This window comes from Centruroides vittatus, unplaced genomic scaffold (genome assembly GCF_030686945.1).
Source record: "Centruroides vittatus isolate TY-2023 unplaced genomic scaffold, ASM3068694v2 contig_1168, whole genome shotgun sequence".
In the NCBI taxonomy this organism is placed as follows: domain Eukaryota; kingdom Metazoa; phylum Arthropoda; class Arachnida; order Scorpiones; family Buthidae; genus Centruroides; species Centruroides vittatus.
In genome coordinates, this window is record NW_027120749.1 from 1,951,090 (window position 1) to 1,974,852 (window position 23,763).

Here is a 23,763-nt window from a genome sequence, read left to right on the forward strand (position 1 = left end):
ACCACGACAAGAAACACAATCGAACTGCGAATCGTCATGCGTGACGAATTTCGAACAAACGTTGAAAGACGCGTCAACAATGTTCGAATTACGTAGAAATTCGAATTAAAAAATCAATTTTATTTCTTTTTAAATTAATTTATAATTTTTTTTTAATTTTGCTTCAATCATTTTATTGTGTTTGGAATTTGATAAATAAATTATCTTCTGCATTTACATGGTGCAGAATGGCCACCGTGGAGAGGTAAAAGACGATCATTTGAAATTTTAGTCTCGAAGCTTGACAATCTCCGAAAATTGCCCGAAATACGTTTGAATACGCTGATAAATATCTTTATCGTCCGTTTTCGGCCGAAAAAGATATTAATCGCATGAAATCAATCAAATTCTTAGGATTTCCATTTATTTCGCCCAATATTATTTCGCCTTACGGAAAGATTCATCGGTCGCCGTCGGGTTTTTTTTTTTTTTTTTTTTTTAACTCTTTCCGCCCTGTGGGCACTAAGAGGGCCTCTTTTAGTAGGCCCATTATGGGTTCGGCCAGGCCCACAATGGGGCGACCGGGTGGTGAGGGACGGGGCCCGACATATCCGAACGGACCACCCCCCGAAAAATTCCTGGGGATTATTCGACCTGTTCGGATTCGATCCCGGGTCCCCCAGAGCGGTAGGCTGCCACCTTTACCGCTCGGCCATCCGGCCGTCTCGCCGTCGGGGTTGCGAGTTTCGCGTATTAATGCAACGTCAAACTAAATATAGTTAATATTAAAAATACCGAAAAACCTTATCTCTAAATATAGAAACTTATATATGTAAAACTACTTAAATAAGTTCTCAGTGATTTGGCACGAGTGTACAATTATTATTATTTTTTTCTTTTAAATCAAATTCAACATATAGGTTTATAAATGTAAAGCTTAATTATTCGAATATTCGACTTGAAACAGAAGAATACATTTCTATTTACACTAAAACAAAATCCAAAATTTTTTTACTACTGTATTCAATAGTCCCGTCCCTCGCCACCCGAAAAACTCCTGGAAATCTTTCGACGCGTCCGGACTAGATACCGGGTTCCGCACAGCGTAGACTGCCACCTCGACCGCTCGGTCATCCGACCGTCGAACTGTTCGGCATTTGTCCGTGAGACAAATGTCCGCATCAACCGTTCCGTGGGACCTGGTTTGGATTAGACTACCAAGATATGAGAGTAGCGACATACCAGTCATCGTCGCCATGTTCTGTCGACTGTCATCACGTGGTCTATGGAGTTACGTCGAAAAATGGCGATTGTTTTAGTTTAATAAAACATTTTATTCGTCAAAATACAAATATTTGATTTATATTTATTTTAATTCTGTTCAAATCACGCGGATAATACGAGACTTTGTTTAAAGTTATATTTAATGCGCAGCCATGAAATACAAGTTACAAATTAAAAATGAGAATCTCTAGAATATATGGTAAAAAATGAGTGGAAGTTAATGAAACTGACTATATGCAATGAATAGCCATATAAGCTGATATTAATTGTTTTACTTAACACATTATATTACAACATGCTTTCTTCGATGTTGCATCGATATGTAATGATAAAATCGGTACAGATTTTCGCAACGATGTTTGACATCGATTTCTAAAATTCCGACATTGCATGGCGCTAGTTCGAGCTAGCTCTTTGTTTTATGGTATTTTACAGAAGTATTACTAAAGGTTAAAAAATTTCTATCAAATGAAGAAAAGAAGGCTAATTCTTAGTAGAACAATTCTTAGTAGAAACAACTTAAAATGATATATTTCAAGTGGCAATAATTGTATTAGATTAGAGAAGCATATAAATATTAAAATGAATGTTGATTAGGTTAATTTATATTTTAAAAAATGCAACAATTTATATAATAATTATTAATTTGTACAGATTTTCAATAATTTAGTATAATTTATTTTCAGTTAAAAATAACTTTATTAATTATTATTAAAAACATTTTAAAATATTTAATTTTATACGCTAACTTAAATTGAAAGCATTTCTTGTGATGTTCGAAACAAAACATCGGCTAAAGATTGCATTTTTATTGGTATTATTGATCTCCCTAAAGACAATGATTCCAACATTGGCTCAATATTAACTGTTGTACATTTACAACATTGGCTGTTGTAGATAGGCTAAAAAGGCCCTTTTAATGCCCACCAGTCTCGTAGCCGAAAAAAAAGAAAAAAAAATCATTGAGTGTAGAGGGCAAACTTAAAAAATTGTAACTGGTAATTTTTTTCAGCTAACAGTAGGCACAGGGCCGGATTTACATAAGGGCATTTGGGGCCTGTGCCCAGGGTCCCCACAAAATAGGGGCCCCCACAAAACTAAAAAAAATTATGTTTAAACATAAATTTTTTTCTATTACCGCGACAGCCTAGTGTGGCCTAATCATGAGGGCAACAGGCAGAGAAAACCAAACCCGGGAAAAAACCTATGAAACATCGGAAAATTTCTGGAAAAAATTTCACATAGGTATTTTTCAGTTAAATTAAAATAATTAGTTTTACGCTATAAAATATATGTATGTTTACAATAACCTTATTTTTAAATGAAATTTACAACTTCCTAGTTCAAATCTAATTGAAAGTACAGTATTTTGTGTAAACTTTCTAAATCATCAAATTTGCCTACTCTTAAAGGGGGGGACCCCCACCGAATTTGTGCCCAGGGCCCCTAGATTGGTAAATCCGGCCCTGAGTAGGCATATTAACTGCAGTTTAAGTATAAAAATAAGTAACAATAGTTTAAGTTTACGTGATGAAAGTGAAAGTATATTATACATTGCATATCGGCACTACTGACTAAGTTGAGAGAGCTTAGCCATCTCACACCGCACATTCTTTTATTCATCAATTGAGCAGTTGCTAGCGAAAGTGACGTTTTTTGCTGAAAACACTTTTGTTGGAAAAAGAGCTAATTCGATTATATCAAAATGAATGATATAATAAAATAATGATGTTATTCCTGCTGTTTTTCCAAGCATTTATCCAGTGTTAACAGAAAAGCCATTAAGTATGACGTTTATTAGTAAACGAGCAAATGATTTATTTAGTTCCTCGTCTGAAAAGATATTTTTGCATGAAGACGTCCACCTTGTAGCATAGTCAAGGGATGCCAATGCGCTGATAATAGGTTTAATAATTGAACGTATGTGGTAAAAGTACTGTAAGCGTGCTGAATAAAAAAGTCTGCAGATAGCTTCCCATAGCTACAGATCTGGGACGGCTGGATGGCCGAACGGTCAAGGCGGCAGCCTGCTGCTGTGGGGACCTGGGTTCGTATCCGGATAAATCCCCAGGAATTTTTCGAGTGGTGGTCCGTCCGGATATGTCGGCCCCGTCCCTCACCATTTTTATGAGCCTAAACGAACCCATAATGGGCTTGGTAAATAAGGCCTTTTTTAAAAATTCTTTTCGCCCTGTGGGCACTAAGAGGGCCTCTTTTAGAAGACCCATTATGGGTTCGGCCAGGCCCACAATGGGGCGACCGGGTGGTGAGGGACGGGGCCCGACATATCCGAACGGACCACCCCCCGAAAAATTCCTGGGGATTAATCGACCCGTTCGGATTCGATCCCGGGTCCCCCAGAGCGGTAGGCTGCTACCTTGACCGCTCGGCCATCCGGCCGTCGAATGGCCATCTTAGTGCCCACGGGGAGGAAAGAGTTAAAAAAAAACTTGGTTTATTAGAAACATATAAATTTCTAAATCTATACACTATTAATAGTATTTATTTTTTATCATTATTATTTAAATGATGCAATGTTATATTCTTTATAATTAATATATTATAACATCAAAATATAAGGAAAATTTGTGGATCTGGCAACTTTCAAACAGTACGCGAAATGTTTTCATGGAAGCCATATGGTAGTTAACACACAGTAAAGTTTTTAATTGATTATTTAATATTTTTTAGGAAACAATAATATATTATCGATAATGGATATTACCCCTTTATTTCGAGCGTGTGTAAAAACTATTAGAACGAGAAATAAAGCTTTAGGTTTTAATGTTGATGGAGATATATTAGGAAATAACAGATCTAAACAGACTAAGTCTGATTTTGAAATTAAAGTAAAAGAATTGGTAAGATATACATTGTGGATCAAATTAAAATTAAATAATTTTCAGTCTTATCTAAATTTATAAGGTCAATGTCAAATGTCAAAATTAAAAATTATATAGGCCTATATACTGGATTGATAATGTAATGATTAAATATTTTGGGAAAATGGAAGCATTTGTACTTTTTAAAGATGTTTAAAGGTTTACTTTTCAGATATTAAAGTAGTCGTTTACAAACTTTTATGATTGCACTCCCCTCTACCAGTAACAATAAATATAAGCTATTTCGGTTAATGTTATCCTAGTATCGAGATGGCGGCTTGTCTCCGATCCCAGCAATCAGAAGAAAGAAAACAGTGGGGACGCATGTTCTAACCCAGGGATGGGTAACCCGCGGCCCGCAGTAATATTTTTTGCGGCCCGCGTGGCATAAAATATGAATAAATATATCAATTTCCCGGCTTAACGAGATATTCAACAAAAATTCAAGCGTTATTTTCTACAGCATATATTTGTGAATAGTTAAAACTAGCAGTGACTAATATTTAACCAAATATTTCCGACATATTACGTTTAGATCAGTGCCAGAAGCTTTATTAAGTATACCTATGCTAATTTATAATTATATATGAGTAAATAATTGTGATTTACCGACATTTTCCCCCTCTTTTCTCTTGTGTACGGCCCGAGTCAGTGCGGCTCTCACATAGAAAAAGGTTGCCCATCCCTGTTCTAACCTAACCTATTCTGATAATTAAGGTAATTTATTAGAATAGGTTAGGTTAGAACATGCGTCCCCACTGTTTCCTTTCTTCTGATTGCTGGGATCGGAGACAAGCCGCCATCTCGATACCTAGAGTAGCATTAACCGCCATTTCATAGTACAAATGATTTAAGTCATTAGTTTATAAGTTGTGTACTGTACTGTACATACAACTTACAAATGACTTATGAAAATTGTAAACTTATAATTTATATTTATGAATTATAAATACAAAGAAATATAAACATATTTGCTCATAAAAGATTTATTAATATTTTGTGCAAAATGAAAATTATAAATACTCATAATATAAAAGAAAATATGAAAAGATTAATGTGAACAGCATGACTGAATGTTTTTCATCATTTATGTGTATGTTGATTTGGTATTTTTCATAGTGGCAATTTACAGATCTTATTTCAAGTGCAGCTAATTTCCATACTTGGTTTTAATTTCTATTGAAACTGAAAAAGTAGCTTTACAGTATTACATTGAACTAAATGGAAAATTGGATATTTTTTTCAATATTTATCTATCAATTATGTGAGGACATATGTTATTGATATAGACCTTTTGATAAAATTGGGAACATTATGCTGATTGATATTACTCAATATAGAGTACCTTCCTGGCAAGAACCACGAAATCAAAAGCTTACGAAAGTTATTTGAAAGAATAAAAAGTTGTATAACGTATAGCTCATATGTATAATATATACATATGAGCTATACAGTAATCTACTCACTAAAAGGCTTATTTACACACCAGCAGGAGTTTAATTTTTCACTTGGATGTTGTTTTTGGTGAATAGATTAAACTATCCAGCTTTTGAAAGCAGTTGGTGAGCCATACAGTAATGTTTATTATACATAACAGTCAAATAACTTTTAATATAAAACAAATTTTTCATATTTGTACAAATCAACTAGTTTGGATTATTTTTAATAATTTTTTTTAAGATTTTAAATATAAGCACACGTAGATAATTTGCATATCCTCAAGAATCTTGTACTTCCACTTTGGAGGTTACTGTGTTAAAACATGATTGTATTCATAATTAGATTAACCTGTTGAGCAGTTTGTTTATTATAAAAAAACATCTGCAGCTGTAGTATAAAATCTATTTTTCCTTACAAAGAAATAATATTTTTAATTTGTTTATAAATAAAAGCCTTAACCCTTTACTGTATAAAAAGTTCCTTAGATTATTTATAGTTATTTGGTAGGATCAATTAATCAAATTGATAAATTCTTTCCCCTCTATAGTAAGCTAAACAAATAGTTTTATGACAAAGTAAAATTTTATCATTTGTTTTATCCAGTGTATCATATTCTTTTCAATAGTAATTTTACAATGTATAGACTTTTAGCAGAAATATAATCAAAATATTGGTTCATTTATTTATAATAATAATTTATCATAGCAAATGAGAAACACCTATCTGAGAACCATATACTCAGTGGTGGATTTTTAGGACTTGAAGCTAAAAGCAATTAGGATCCCAAATTGCTTTTAAAACATTTGCCATTATTTATGTTAATGTTTATTACAAACTGGATTTATAAATAAAGATTATGGTTATAATTACAATAATTAAGATTAGTTAATATTTTTAATTAATATTAATTATACTAATTATTACTATAATTAGTTTACTCCTATTAAACAGTATACTATTATTAAATTGTTTTTGACATGGTATCCCAAAAGCTGTGGGGCTATAACCCCATTTGTCCTACTGTGGTCTGTTGCTACATATACAGTCAATTCTGCTTAATAGCACAGCATCAGGACGGAGCTTTTCAGGATTACTAAATGAACATCACAATAAGTTATGCAGTTGAGATACGATATAGTGAGTTATGTTAAAGAGCTATGTCAATGCGTGTTCTCACCAATAAAACAAACATCTGAGTGCAATAAAACCATTTTAATGACGAGAAATTATTTCTGTACAAATAAAAATTATTGCAGTACAATCTAGAAAAGGGGAAGATTGACAGTTGATAAAGGAAATCGGACAGAAATTTAATACAAATCAGTTCTTAGAACATACAGAAGAAATTATTTACATCTAAATTAAAATTCTGAAAAGAATACTGCACTGAAGGAAGTGACAACCCATGGAAAATTATTTACAAAGTGTTGTATAAATAATCCTTTACACCCATTAACATCACAACCAGTGTTACCAGTGTTAACAAACTGTGTTAACTTTAAACAATCTTTTAAGACCAGTAACAAAAATTTTAATGTAAAAAAACTTTTGACAAATGTTTTCAACTTTGATCAAGGTCTGCCTCAGGTCTATAAACTAATAAAATTTCAAATTAGAATGCGCAGAACAACTTTTCAAATATTATTTTTTTAAAATTGGAACAAAAACATATATATCAACAAAAATTAAATGGTGGTAACTATAAAATTTAAGACATAACTTAATACCTATTAATAAAAATTAATTTATGTCGGCATTCCTTAGTTTTTTGTAAAAGCATTGCCATGATAGAAGACTGTTTTTCTGTCCTTAAAGTTAATACATTTACCAGTCAGGTTGGCTTTGTATATTTCCAAGGCTTCTAGGGCCATAATGTGATCTTTTTGAAATGATTGCCTTATTAATGTGGCATTTTAGAGATCGGCTTGCATGTCAGGCTCAGCAGCATAAGTGGACTGTGTGGTGGTATGCTTTTTGTTCAAAATGTAATGATGTTCTTGCACTCTTTTTTGTATTGAGCATTTTGTTTGGAATCTGTTGTCCCTCACAGGAACACTGTACACCCCTGGGGTTCTATGTTTATCAGCCTTGTCCTTCTCGTTGCATAAGTTTTTTACATTAAAATTTTGGCAAAAGGACTTTAAAGGTTGTTTAAAGTGTGTTTGTGATTTATTCTAATATTGGGAACTACTACTCAATTCTAATTTTAAGCAGTGTTAACACTGAGTCAAGCATTCAGACAACACTGGAAGACCTAGCCAATAATAATTTCCAATAATCTACATTCATGACTTGCAGCAAATTTCAAGGAAAGGCATTATATAGCATACTGGAAACTTCAGAAATTACAGAATATGAGCTTGAGTTTTAGTTCTTTTTCTGAAACACAGCTGAAACTGCTGGACTTTGTTGCCACAAGGTCTGGTGATCTTTCATATCTCAAAAACAAGTATACTTTTTCTCTCTTTTTGAGTTTTGTAAATAATATAAATGGTGTACTTATTAAGACCTCCACTAACAGTTTAGATTTTGATCTGTTATATATTATAACACAGCAATGTGTATATATATATATATATATATATATATATATATATATATATATATTTCATTAATATATTAAAATTAATTTTGTTATTTAATAAAAGTTTATGTTTTTATAGCTAACAAGCATATCCAAAATGCATGATTTCTTAATGGAACATCGTAAGGAATATATAAATATTAAGTGAGTATTTAAAAGCTTTTCAAAATATTTGTTTTTATTAATAGTTATACACACATTTATAAAATGGATATTAAATATAATGTATTAAAGGTTTTGAACCATAAAACATATCCTGGAAGCAGGTGTCATTAACATTTATCACTACTAAATATTTTTTAGAAAATATAGCATAAACCATTGTATGATGTAGAAACCTTGGTAGAATTTCTTTTTCCAATCAGTGGAATCACCTCCAATCAGCCCATGGAAACACCTCTTTCTTGTACGTAAATGGTGTTTTCAAGGGTGAAAAAGAAGTGTGCTATTTCTAGAATGTGTAGTCAAATGTTTACAATATTATTTTTTGATTTAAATCATATGAGTTGTTAAATGAGAGCTTTTAAAAATGCTGTTAATTGATTTAAGATTGAATCTTTATTTATAATTCTGGTATGTAAATTTAGGAAAACTGAAGAAAAACTTTAGCAATTAATAATTTTAAGAAAAGAAATTTTATTGTTATATGTGATATTCATACAAAATTGTCATATTAACTTTCATTGCTTTAACAATGAGTGAATGAATGAGCTTTGCAATATTATTACTTGAATTGATTATACAGTAGAGCAGGGATGGGCAATCCTTTTTCTACATAAGGGCCACATTTCAAAACTTTTGAACTGACGCGGGCCGCACACGAGAAAAGAGGGGAAACTGTCGGTAAATCACAATTTTTTATTCATTTATAATTATAAATTAGCGTATGTATACTTAATATAACTTCTGGCACCGATTTAAACGTAATATATCGGAAATATTTGGTTAAATATTAGTCACCGCTAGTTTTAAATTAGTTTCAATGTGTCTGTTAGCCGGTTTCAATGTGTCTGTTAGATCTGTTTACTAAATTCATTGTGAAAAAACTTTTCACAAATCTAAGTTGTAGAAAATAATATTTGAATTTTTGTTGAATATCTCATTAAGCTGGGAAATTGATATATTTATTCACATTTTAAGCCATGTGGACCGCAAAAAATACTACTGCGGGCCGCATGTGGCCCGAGAGCTGCAGGTTGTCCATCCCTGCAGTAGAGCATCGATTATCTGACCCCCGATCAACTGTCACATTGGTTAACCAACCGCGTTCTAGTCAACAAATTCAAATGTCCGCTAGTGATGTGGCGCTACAATATTTGGCTGTCTTGGCTACTTTAATATTATTTTTGTTAAATTTTTGCGTGTTTTAGCTGGCAACACTGGCTCGACCATGAAAGGGAGGCTAGTATTTAAACCAGGCTTAATTTTCTATTTTTTCTTTATTTTTGTATTTATTTTTTGCAAAATAAAGAAATAATTTTTAACGATACAATAGCAACAATTATTATTTTAAAAAAAAATTTGTTAGGCTTAACATCGACAAAAATTCAACATGAAGTAGATTAATAACGATATACTAATTACATGGGATATACTAATATACTATAGAGCTAGTGGAACTGAGTTGAGTGCCACCTGTACGCAGGTAAAGAAAACTGCTTCGGGAAAACATGTGCGTTTTTGGGTTGGATATGTACTGAAACGTTGTTTTCTTCCTGTGATAATGAACCACAGCTTATTGCCACACAAAACTTCAAAAAATAACTGTTGTGTGGTCGGTTATAGTGTTACCTATATTACTGCACTGCCAGGTACAAAGTTAACCAGTAATGTGCGATAGTGTTTTTTTAAAAATCGGTATTAATATCGATAATACGACATACGTACGTGCAGAATCAATACATTAAGTCAAAATGATCTACAGTCACTTTTCAAGTTACGACCATTCGCACTTACGATGAAAAAAATTCATTAAAAAATTTTAAAATATAGCAGTTTTTTATAGTTTTCGTCAAATATATATATCATATACATATATATCTTGTGATCGATTGCATCATCTTTAGTTTTGTTCTGCAGTTAGTTACCCTTTGCGTGTACTTGTGTAAGATGGCTAACTGTTTTGTTGTTAAGTACAGTCACTTTTTGACTTATGACCATTTTTGACTTATGTCCGAAACTGCGGAACTGAACTCCGCTGTAAGTCGAGAAGTAGCTGTATTGACTAATGCAGGCATTACTTTGACTGTAAACTGCTGAATGTATGTATATATTATATATTATTTTTAAATATATACTTATAAATATTTGATAAATTATAAATTTATATATTTTCTATTTATTAAAATATACATAATGTTACATGTAGCATACAAAATTCATACAAGATAAATTCATATATTGCAAGAATGTTATTATTCCTCAACAACAATCAAATGTACAAAATGTTGAAACAAAAGTAATGAATATGAAGTACTAAACTTTAAAATTATCACATTGAAAAATCACTGGTAAGATCATCATCATCAGAATCTTCCTCACCAGACTGTTTTTGTATGGTTGAAGCAGATGATGGTTTCTAAGTGTAACATTTTATTGTTGTTACTTTTAACTAGCTCCTTTGCTAATAACAGTGCTTCACAGGAATCGGTAAGAACTCGATTTTGTAGATTTTATTAAATTTAATTGCAAAAAAAATACGTTCAACTGCTGCACTTGAATGAGGAAGCAATAAAAACATCTATTTACTGCCAAAGTAAAGTAAAAAAATATATAGAAATATGGAATAAAAATGAATGTTTTGAAAGTTACTAAATTGAAAGGAAAGGTATTAATATTTCATGAATGGTACTAGGAAATGGTGTTGGGTATCTTGGTACTGGAACAAGTAAAAAGGTACTACATTAGTACAAAAGTACTAGGTGGAACAACACTGGTGCTGCCTTTGTAGCCCCGATTCTGTTACCCGCCGTCGCCATTACCTCAATCTAGTTTCGCCATTCCTTCCACTAGCTCTATACTAATAATGTATTTTTTCATACTTTTCAGTTATCCGTTTTTTCAGTTATCCAACCAACTCCAGTCCCCAATTGAGTCGGATAATCAATGCTCTACTGTACTCAAAAATAATTATTTTAATGACTATAATTATTTCTTGTTTAATGACATAGATTTTTTTATTTCTTTAATAAGAATTAGTCTCAAATTTAAGTAATTATAAAATGGTGTAAAAAACAGTCTTTAATTTATAAAGTTGAAATGCTTTTTTGCTAATAAAAAATAATTTTTAATTTATCTAAATCAGTGATTCCCAAAGCTTTTTTGAGCCACCGCCTCCTTTGTTTTATAAACTCAACCCAACACCTCCCAACTGTACCCCCAACTCCCCCTAACTCATTTTCCCTTCTGTGGGGAGAGGCTTGGAAATATTCTTAGACAAACTTTTCTATGAACCTCACACTTTGTGTCCTTACCATATATTGTTCTCTATATCTGGAAATCATTAAATGCAATGTTTCTTTTTACCCATTTTAATGGAGGAAAGGGAAAAGTTTATCAGTGACTCCAACCCTTGCCTATGATCATCATTCAGTTAGGATTCAGGACCTTGACTCTAGTACCTCTGCTGCCTCCTTGCTTCTTTTCACTCCTAGGTTTACTCACTGACTGTAGGTGGGTGCAATTCCCAGGAGGCAATTGCACCCATTTTGAGAACCACCAATCTAAATGAAAGAAGTCACTATAAAATGAATTTCTGATATTTTAATTAGTTTCATGGTAAACCAATATAAATGAGCTATCTAAATAGTTTAAAAAATTAAGTTTAAAAAATTAAAAAACTCTTGCTTATTAAATTTTTTAATTTTTTAGTCATTTAATGTATGATGCATCTCATATGACAGACAGTGAGAGAGATCAAATTGATAATGATGCTCAGGCATTTATGTTAACATGTACAGAAATTCTTCGTAATCTTCATCAAGAAAGTACGTATAATCTAATTTTATATTATTGAATATTTAATAAATTTTTTTTTGTGAAATTAAATTAGTATATTAAAACATTCAGCTAATTAAATCATTTTGAATTAGACATTAGTGTTTCAATGTCTAATTCAAAATTTTCTCTACATATATATATATATATATATAATTTCAGATCATGGTATTTTGTAAATAAGTAAATAATAATAAATTTCAGTATTATTATATATTTAGATATGCAAGTTGAGATGTTTTTTACAAATAAAAATAATATAACACTTCTTAATAAATATAATGGTATTTTTTATTAGTTTCAAAGGTTTTTTATATTAATTCCACATTGTTTTTATGAATGTCTGATTGTGTAAGTGGAATATAATTAATAAAACTATCAAATGGGTATTTTTATGAAGAAAGTTAAACAATAATGAAAGAATACAATAAAGTATGTATAGTGCATATGTAAAGCAATATAGTTACTTGTTGTACAGAGTGATTATCTTGCTAGGAAACCCAAGCATTTTTCAATAACTATTTTATTGCTTTATGGTTTTATATGAATATTTACATACATTTACTTTGTGTTTTACAAAATAAGGGTTTCTAATATATTTCCTCAGCACATTAGGTTGTTTAAAAAACAGTACTCACATCAAAAACCAATAACTGGTGCGAAAACTTCCAAAAATCAAACGTTTTCGACTCCCCTTCTGGGATCTTCGTCAGGCTTATATATGTTTTCCATTGAAACCGGATTCAAAGGTTTTTTAAAACTATAGCGTGCTTTCCTTCCAAATAATTTGTAAAAAGAAATCAATTCACGAGCCGTTATGAAAAAATATAATCGGCCGATGGGGTCGCGTCGAGTGCATGTCATCATAAAATAACTTTTGCTTATGAGTATATTATTGCGTCATTCCTGATTTGTCCTCCAATAAGCACTGCCATGCTGTGGAGAGGTTTTTTTCTTCTTTAAAATTAATGCATCCTGCATTGCAATCTGCCTTAAAAATTTCGATCACTTCTAATGTTCTCAAATGCTCTTGATGTTGGGTGGTTCTTATAATTTGCATTTCTTCAAAAAATGGTGTTACGTCTGGGTTCGTGGCATATGTGGACAAAGCTGTTGTATACTTGTTACGTGCGATGTCAGACTTGTGTTCTTTTATTCTAATATTTAATGGCTGTTTGGTGGAACCGATGTAAAGTAAATTCCTATCCCATCTTTCGTCTTTCAAAGGAATGCTATATACACCCGGGAGTCTATTCGGGTCAGAGCTGTCTTTCCAGTTCCTTAATATATCGTATATGGAAGGGTTTCTTCTGTATATAATCTTTAATCCTTTTTTCTTAGCCACTGTGTTGTATACTCCTTTTAGCTGCAGGTTATACGATATCGGGATTCTCTCAGCGGTTTCCTCGTTGCTATCCCTCTTTGGTTCTTCCTCAACTTCCGAAGTGTTTTGTTGCCTACTGTATCGGTTACATAACCCAATATATAATTAGAACTCACTTGTGCCTGTGACCGGTGTGAAATTAGTTAATTCAAGTTAACGAACGTTTTCTGGACGCCTTCCGTGTCCTTCTTCAGGTTAAACTGCTGGATTCTATTATTTTAAAAAAAACTCCATTCCGATCTTTTAAGAACGAATTCGAATGATGACCTGAAGAAGGACACGGAAGGCGTCCAGAAAACGTTCGTTAACTTGAATTAACTAATTTCACACCGGTCACAGGCACAAGTGAGTTCTAATTATATATTGGGTTATGTAACCGATACAGTAGGCAACAAAACACTTCGGAAGTTGAGGAAGAACCAAAGAGGGATAGCAACGAGGAAACCACTGAGAGAATCCCGATATCGTATAACCTGGCAGCTAAAAGGAGTATACAACACAGTGGCTAAGAAAAAAGGATTAAAGATTATATACAGAAGAAACCCTTCCATATACGATATATTAAGGAACTGGAAAGACAGCTCTGACCCGAATAGACTCCCGGGTGTATATAGCATTCCTTTGAAAGACGAAAGATGGGATAGGAATTTACTTTACATCGGTTCCACCAAACAGCCATTAAATATTAGAATAAAAGAACACAAGTCTGACATCGCACGTAACAAGTATACAACAGCTTTGTCCACATATGCCACGAACCCAGACGTAACACCATTTTTTGAAGAAATGCAAATTATAAGAACCACCCAACATCAAGAGCATTTGAGAACATTAGAAGTGATCGAAATTTTTAAGGCAGATTGCAATGCAGGATGCATTAATTTTAAAGAAGAAAAAAACCTCTCCACAGCATGGCAGTGCTTATTGGAGGACAAATCAGGAATGACGCAATAATATACTCATAAGCAAAAGTTATTTTATGATGACATGCACTCGACGCGACCCCATCGGCCGATTATATTTTTTCATAACGGCTCGTGAATTGATTTCTTTTTACAAATTATTTGGAAGGAAAGCACGCTATAGTTTTAAAAAACCTTTGAATCCGGTTTCAATGGAAAACATATATAAGCCTGACGAAGATCCCAGAAGGGGAGTCGAAAACGTTTGATTTTTGGAAGTTTTCGCACCAGTTATCAGTTTTTGATGTGAGTACTATTTTTTAAACAAGGGTTTCTTAAAGCAATGTTGAAAATGGTCTCATAAAAAAAACCATAAAGCAATAAAAATGTTATTAAGGAATGTTTATTTCCTAGTGAGCAAATCACTGCATTTAGATAAATTGAAAACTGGGAAATTTTATGTTTGCAATATTTGATTAAGATTTTACTTATAAAATTAATTAAGCAGAATGATGATATACAGGGTGCAGCAGAAAGAACATTTTGATTTGTAATGACAATAAAAATAAGTACAAAGCAAGAAAAAGAAATCTTTTATACTTGATAAGTACATCAGTTAAATGGTGACCGTCAATGTCAATGCACTTTTGAAGTTTTGGAAATTTTGCATTGATCTGCAGACCATGTCCAGTGGAATTGCTGTGATTTCTTGTGTAATTGCTGCCTTGAGTTCTTGCAAATTTGTTGGTCGGTGTTGGTACACTTTTGATTTGAGATAGCCCCATTGAAAAAAATCACATGGGGCCAAATCCGGCAAACGCAGTGGCTAACCAATATCACCTCGTAAAGAAACAAGATGGCCCAGAAACAAGTTTCTGAGAATTCCAAGTGACCTTCTAGAGGTATGTGATGTGGCACCATCTTGCTGAAACAATACATCTTCTGGATCATGATTGTTGAGTAAACTGTTAACTAATGGACAAAGTAAATTCTCAATCAATTCACAATAGTGCTCTGATGTTACTGTCACTGTATTATCCCCCTCTTCAAAGAAATAAGGACCTAACCAAAATCACCTAATGCACAACAAACCGTAACTTTCGGACTATGGAGTGGTTGCTGGTGGAGTTCTTGAAGATTACTGTTAGAGCAGTACCTAAAGTTCTGTTTGTTGACCATTCCCAATAAATTAAAATGGGCTTTGACAGTGGAGATCAGTACTGCTCTTGGGGGAATGCTCTGCAGAATATCCTGACACAAAGTTTTACGGATTGGATAGTCCCTATCATTCAACTCCTGAATGTCCATCATTTTGTAGGGATGCATGTGGAGTGAGCTGTGTAAAAGTCTGCGTAGACTACGATCAGACATGTTTAATGCAGCTGCATGTTTGCGTGCAGATTGTTTGGGACACTGCTGTATGGAAGCTCTAGCAGCTGCCACATCTTCCGGTCTTGTTACGCTTCTAGGACTCTTTCTTTTTAAAGCTGAACCTGTTCGTCTAAAATTTGAAACCCAACAACAAATTGTTGGTGCAACCGGAACCGGATCATGAGGCCTGACCTGAAAGCATATTCGGAATGCCTGTTGCGTCATTATCACAGACTCACTATTCGTAACAAACTCTTCAACAACAAAAGCATGATGCTCTCTGTTCCACACCATGACAGTAACTAAAAATGGCATGCGCAAACAAATCAAACGAGACCACGCCCACTGCTGTACCTCTACTATGAGCGAAGCAACACTTCTGCCAAATCAGAACGTTCTTTCTGCCACACCCTATATTTTAACATTACATGATTTTATGATGATGAAATTTTTTAACAGAATAATTTACATTTTATTTTGAGTCATAATTTATAAAGTTTCACTAATTGAAATACCAAAGTTTAGTTATAACCATTAATTAGCAGTGGAAAGGCCAATTGTTATGAAATGGGTAGGCTGAAATGTCAATGTGGACTGTCAGTTAATATATTTTTGTGAAATTATAACTTAAATAAAAATAAAAAATATGTATTTATGTACACTATATAACTGTTAAGTTTTTAACTTGGTTTTATTGAAAATATTAAGATTTATACATATTACAATATAAACAATATTTTTTCAGTCATGTCAAATAAAATGCCAGATTTATTTTTCCAAGGACATTTTTTGCCTTTAAAAAAATAGTGAATTCAATTAATGATTTCCCCCTGAATGGAAATGCAATTGGCATAAACACTTGCTATTCCAAATACTGTATTTCAAAACACACTATTTCCTATATTAAATCACAAGTACAGTCAAATTTTATTTTTCAAAGTTCCTTGGGCCTTTTTTTGTTTGTAAATTTAAAGTAGGCATAATTTTTTTAAAGTAATTTATTTCACATTTTATTGGAAGACAATAAAAAATATAAATATTCACAAAATTCCAAGTAATTGCAAACTTTTTGGTTCAGGGAAAATTTAAAAATGTTAATACAGTAGACTCTCCCTTATCTGAAGTATTGTGAGTGGGAGTGATCCAGATATTTAAAAAATCCAGGTAAGGGACTATGATAATTTTTAAATAAAACTATAACATATATACTTACTCTATGTATAAAAGATATTTATTTTGACTTTGACACTTATTTTTGACAATTACAATTAATTTTGAAAGTATTGTGGTAAAGTTTCTTGTTTTGTTCTTCTTGATTTGCCTATGAGCTGCTTCATTATGCCAAAGCCTCATCATTAGCACATCAACAGTGATTGATTCATTGTGCTCTTCTATGGACTTCAAGGTAATCTTAATAAAAAAAGTTTTTTTTATAAATGTACACACTGTAGTATGGAAAGGTAAAATTTGTAACACTTCACAATATTTTCAAAAGTGTTTGGTTGCTTTTGATCAATCTGGATATGGGAGGGCCAGATGTGAAAGAGTCTACTGTATTCAAAAAAGCTTTCATAAAATTATATCTTTTTACCCTTTCTTCTAAAATCTCTGATGATGAATTGAAAGGTTTTAAAGTACTTAAGAGTTTGTGAACACTTTATCTTTTAATGTCCTTCAATAGAAAAGTGAAATAAAGTATTTTGAAGATTTTAGATTATTCTGACCTTTTAAAAATTTCTATGAAAGAAGTTTTCATGAAATATAGGTAAAGTCAAAAATATGGTAGACTCTAAATAAAAAATTTACAGTAAATAAAACAAATATAAAAAATTTGAATATAAATTTTTATGACATTCAGTATTGAGCTGAGAACATGGTTAAACAAATAATAATAACTAAATAAATAATTAGTAATAACTAAAATAAATAAAGGAAAAAAGCTAATTTTAATTTTTACAAACATAACCAAATGGTCGTCTTAAATAATCAATCAAGATAAATAATTAAATAAACTCCTCTAATTTAATGATTAATACTAAGTAATTTGCTACTAGAGGTAGATGTTAGATGCCATCTCTTAACTAAATTAATAATTATAATTTTAATAATCTAATAAATAATTTAGAATCATCTGGAAGAAAAGAACTGACCCGTGGCAGAGCTTGAACCTGCAACCTTCACTTGCCATGTGCACTTGCCAGTTGTGCCACCTGGACCCCAAGCTAGCCTTTGCTTCTAACCAATGGCACCTAACATCTACCTCTAGTAGCAAATTACTTAGTATTAATCATTAAATTAGCAGTTATAATCCAATTATTTAAGACAATCATTTGGTTATATTTCTATATACATAATGGGCTTTGCAATGTTTGATATACTTAATTTTTTTACTTTACTTATTTTGTTAATGAAACTGAAACTATTACTAAACAGTAATGAACATATATGTACATACAGTTTCATTTACACACAAAGTTAGACTCACTGCTACTGAATATTGCTCAATGTATTAGCTTTCCCACTGATCATGCATATAAGATCTGCATGCAAGACATAAGGCTGTCAAAGATTAGCCACACATTTCATACATACACTATCTATCTATTGGTCAGAAGAGTATTAAAACTGTGATTTTAGAGTTTTCTCAATCTATTCAATATTAATTCAAATTTTCAATTTTACAACAAGGTTTAATATTTTGGAAGAGTAGACTTTTCCTCAAAAGCCTCTTAGGCACTTCACCACTGTTAATTACACAGTTCTGACACCTATGTTAAATTTAGTTAAGTATATTATAATGTATTCTACATACATATTTTATTTAAAATAGTTTCAGATTTATTTTGTATATATTTTTAATAATGATAATAATAATAATAATGAAGTAATCAGTTATTTAAATAACTTCATTTTTCAGTTAAAAAGCAAACTTCTTCAATTCAATTACTTGAACATAGAGAAGGTGTTATTGCAATATTAGATTCTTTTTTAAAAAGTAAGATATTACACTTGTTAATCTAATTTTTTAAAATAAAATTTACATTATCTTTTCAAATAATAATTTTATTAGTAAAATTATGATGTACTTAATAATCATTAATATTAATCTTAAGTCATTAATAATAAAACATATTTGTTTTATTATTAATGAGAGTTTCAAAATAAATATTTTAAAAAAGTATAAATTTAAAACAGAAGTTATAAAGGGATTAAATTTTGGTAAATGACTGTTGAGAGTATGAGTATTGCTTTATTAAGAAAAAAGTTTGAAATTTGAATGGAACACTTTGTATTATATAATGTATAAATGGTATTTGTTGAGAAATAAAGTGATTGAATATCTAAATAAATTAATATGAAACACACATATATATATTTTTAATCTTCCTTATTACAGTGGTTTGCAAAGTATATAGTGAGCAAAGAGCCATCAGAGTAAAGCGAGCTTTTGATAGGCAAAAACTGTAAGTAACAATAAATTTTTATTATTCAGATATTTCGTACATTTCTCTATTTCAAAACTCTTTTTACTTTAGTTTAGTTTTAGTTTTTTAGTTGATGATCCATGCTGATAACAGTTTTTGACATACTCCTGTATAATGGAATGATTTGTAATTTCAAAAATATGTAAATATACAAAAGAATAAGTTTTTTGATATGACTTGAATTCAATTAGGAGCATTTATATTCTTATTGTCATTAGCTGATTCACAGAAATATTTTAGGATATGAATTGATAAAAGTCATATGGATTAGATTTCACTTTGGTAGAGAATGTATTCTGACTTCTAGAAGTAGTAGATGAAAGATTGAAATTTCAATGCTGAAAGCAGTATAATACCACTTGGATTCTCATGTAATAAAGTGATGTCTTTGGAAAAGAATCAATGCTATTTTTACTTTGACTTGCTATGATTTACTTTGTATTCAACACTATTTATCATAGAATGTTTCTCTAGATGACCTTATAGTGTTAATAAAAAAAGTAACAACAATCTTTAAATCCAACAACAAATTTAAAAAAAACAAATGTTTTTAACTGTTTTTAGTACTCATCTTCAGGTCTAAAGACAAGCTTCTAAAACAGTTATAGATAAAAACAATAATTGCAAAGTTTAAAATTAATTACATGAAAAAAGTTAAACTGATTACCATACATGATGAATTCACTTATGAACAACTTATTATGTAATTAACAAGTACATAATAAGTTGTTTATAAGTTATAATAATTTCCAAACATTGGATAAGATACCAATTTCTTGATGATCACAGTCTTTATCATAATCATATTATCATGTCTAAATATATTTAAACTTGATACTAAATCTAAATTCTGTTGTGATATTGACAGATATATTCATGTGATTTGTAATTATAATAATAGCAAAAATTATTGCAGATAATTGACTGAATTTTATTCTTTTAATGAGTTTAGTAGAGTAACTGTATCAGTTTTTGAATTTTAAAAATTAAAAATTTTAAGCTAGTTAAATGTATAAACTGTTCAGCTGCTTCATTCGTTGTTAGAGAATTAAATTAAAACATGTAGTGTAAGAATTATTCCAAAGGAAAGTCACTGGTGCTTTTATTTTGGAATTAGATTTTGAAATATCAGTTAGATGTCAGTTAGCTCATGAAATATTACAGTTATTCAGTATTTTAAAAAAAATTCTTTTAAAGAAAGTAATTAATGATACTATAAACATTAAATATAATTTAAAAAGTAATTTGTAAAGTACAAGTTATATTTAATTGTAGATAGGAATTACTGGAATTATGAATATAATTTTAAAAATATTTATTCTCTAATACTTTTTAAATTAGTTATCAATAAAGTACAAGTTCACCTTTCAATATAGGTTTTTGTATAAAGAAAGTTTGTATATTTACATGTTTCTTAACATATCAAATCTAAAAAACACTTATAATGACAATTTCTGGTACAATTACTCTAATTTCCTGTTTTCTTAAAAAAATCATAATGCATTAAATTTATTTGAATCTTTTTTAATGGTTAACTTTGAATATATATTTAAGAAATTTGAAGATGAATAAATAAATGTATGAAACAATCTAGATTAATGGTATTATTTAAGTTAAAAGTTTTTTAAAATTATCAGTGTTATAAATATAATAATAATATTCAATAAGATTAATAGACTATAAATATTAGGAATTACTAGAGTAAATTTTCTAGAGTAAATCTTTATTATATTGATTATTAGAAAAAGAAAAATTTTGGCAACAGAAGCTTGTTTGATAACTCAAAAATCTTTGTTTAATTTAAAACCTTTTATAATAGTCTGATGAATATTAAGTTGAAAATAATATTAAATTATCACAAATATATAAACTTATATAAATTTTTATTTATAGCAGTAAGCAGTATTATATTTATTACTGAGATATGTTTATGTTAATATGGAAATTAAATTTTTTGCCAAAATAAACAAAATTAATATTTATTGTTAATTTATAATAATTTTATTATTTATTATTTAAATACTCTCAGAAGTTTCTTGACTCTAGCATCATGTTACACCCATCTCAATCTTTAAAATATTTTACAATAATTTGCCGCAATGAAAAGAGTAGAGGATATGATACAGAAATACAGTAGAGAGTCATTAATCAGAACGTTGGTAATCGGAATCGCCGGTAATCGGAACGATTTTCTTTCGGACTGTGTCCTGCTGAATCGAACGTTTTTGATACTAGATTTACTTCTAAAGTATAATTTTCATGTTTTTATATTCTTCAATATATTTATTTTGTTTGTACAAAATGAAGAAATAATTTTTAACGATACAATCGCCTTGATTATTATTATAAAAATTTTCATTAGGCTTAAAATTGACGAAAATTCAACACGAAGCGACACGCAACGGAGAAAAATTCAACACGAAGCGACACGCAACGGAGAAAAATTTGAACATCGGACAGGTTAATGTACTTTTTCGTACATAATGGGTAATCGGAACAAATGACTAATCGGAACAACCCCAGTCTCCAATTGATTCCGATTTTCGACTCTCTACTGTATAAGAAATGTATAATTAAGTTATTATTCATGAAAAAAATTATTTATCCATTTTGTCTTTGTATTTTTTATTTGTTGACTTGGTCTCTAAATGTTTACTATATATATCTTATTAGGAAAACAGAAATTGAAGAAAAATAAATGTTTTGATTAAATCAAATTTTTGACCATACAAATAATTTTGAGTCAATTTAAAATTGAGTCATTTAAAAAACCTTTTTTTAAATTTATCCAAAATTATTTGTATGGTCAAAAATTTGATTTAATCAAAACATTTATCCTTGGGACTTTGTTATTCATAAAAATAAATGTATTGAATGAAATATTTATTTTAAAAAATAAATATATTTAACAAATAAATATGTTTTCCAATTTTATGATACATTTTAATAGTTTCTATTAAATTAGTTGGAACCTAAAACACAGTCAATTTTCTTTTTATAGCTATTTGAATTTTGTACAGTTTAATAATACAGGTAGCCTTTGGTTTACGTTGGCTCAATTTATGCTGATTCACAATAACACCACTGCGCAAGTTGCTGTTTTGCGGTGTAGTTCCCCAATTTTCCTTATGCTAGACTGATTTTCGTTTCAGTGTTGACATATATCAATGTTTTTCAACCGGGGTGCCGCAGCACCTCAGGGCACCAATTCTTGGAAATTTACTTAAGTATAGTTCAAGATAATTCATTGTCAGTATTTCGACAAAATTCAATGGACTTAAATTTTGATTTTGAACATGTAGAAACACTATTTTTGCATTAAAATGCTACTTAAAACTGCCAATTTTTAAAATTTTTCTTCCCAGGGAGGGAGTCCCCTCTCTGGACCCCACCCCAGCATTGCGCATAATATTTGTTTTTGCAAAAGATTGATCTGCCCCCCATTAAACCCCCCTTTTTCAGATTCTAGATCCGCCGCCAGTCAAGGGTGCCACGATTTTTTATTTTTCAATCAAGGGTGCCACTCACTGAAAAAGGTTGAAAAACACTGACGTATTTACTGAGCCACGACATTGTACATTCGTTAAAACAAAGATTTTTATTGAATAATTTATTTTCTCTGTTTAATATTATTGAGTATGTATATATTTGCATTAAATTAATATTAAAATACTAAACGTTTAGTTACCCACGAGTAAAGTTATTAAACCTAATTGTCCAATAAATGGCGTCTGAATCCAGAGCGCCAATGAATGTGAATAGTTCATATCCTGTATCAGTTCATTCAGGAAAACACCTTACGATGCAGTAGCACTTTCGGTGATCACAAACTATCGTTAGGGAGATGAAACCAACTTCAATTTTCCAGCCCAAACTGACCTTATATATGCGCTACAGCAGCCAGCGGTTGAGACCAACCAGCATCTCTGCTCGTCTGTAGCTCTATGTTGGGTTAGTATATAATTTCAACTATGGAAAGTTTGATGGATTAACTTTGTGAGTTAGACAACGATTGGGAGTGAAGTGCAAATGTAAAAAGGAGCATCATCACATCCATTTGACCATATTCCGAAATTCTTAATGAAATAAAACAAAAATCTAAACAATCAAAGATGGATACTCGTACTTTTTTCCAAAAAATGTAAGAGATTCGAAACTTTGAAATATCATTTGTTTCTCTTAAGAATTTTTAATACAAACATTTCACTTTATTTTATCATAAAATACATTTAAAAAAATTAAATTTATAATATATGTATTTTGTATTATATTGTATTAATAAACAAAATTATTTGCTTGTTTTTCATTTATGTAGAACCTAATCCTATACCTCACTGTAAATATGGGTTTATTTTATGCCGATCCAATTTGCGCTGGCTTTTGTAGGAACGGAACTGTGGCATAAACCGAGGGCTACCTGTACCTGTAATAGTAATAAAAACATTTTTTCGTTTTG

At 30.7% G+C, this 23,763-nt stretch overlaps 1 protein-coding gene across 1 annotated transcript in view; it reads left to right on the forward strand.

The window, feature by feature from the left end:
* The first annotated feature begins 3,874 nt into the window (after positions 1-3,874).
* The window catches only part of Syx18 (syntaxin 18), a 54,130-nt gene continuing 34,241 nt past the window's right edge, over positions 3,875-23,763 (forward strand). The window contains exons 1-5 of the mRNA XM_067278183.1: positions 3,875-4,124; positions 8,249-8,313; positions 12,040-12,155; positions 18,740-18,817; positions 19,220-19,286. Coding sequence (XP_067134284.1) covers positions 3,978-4,124; positions 8,249-8,313; positions 12,040-12,155; positions 18,740-18,817; positions 19,220-19,286 — 473 coding nt within the window. The 5' untranslated portion in view covers positions 3,875-3,977. The remainder of the gene's footprint in view (positions 4,125-8,248; positions 8,314-12,039; positions 12,156-18,739; positions 18,818-19,219; positions 19,287-23,763) is intronic.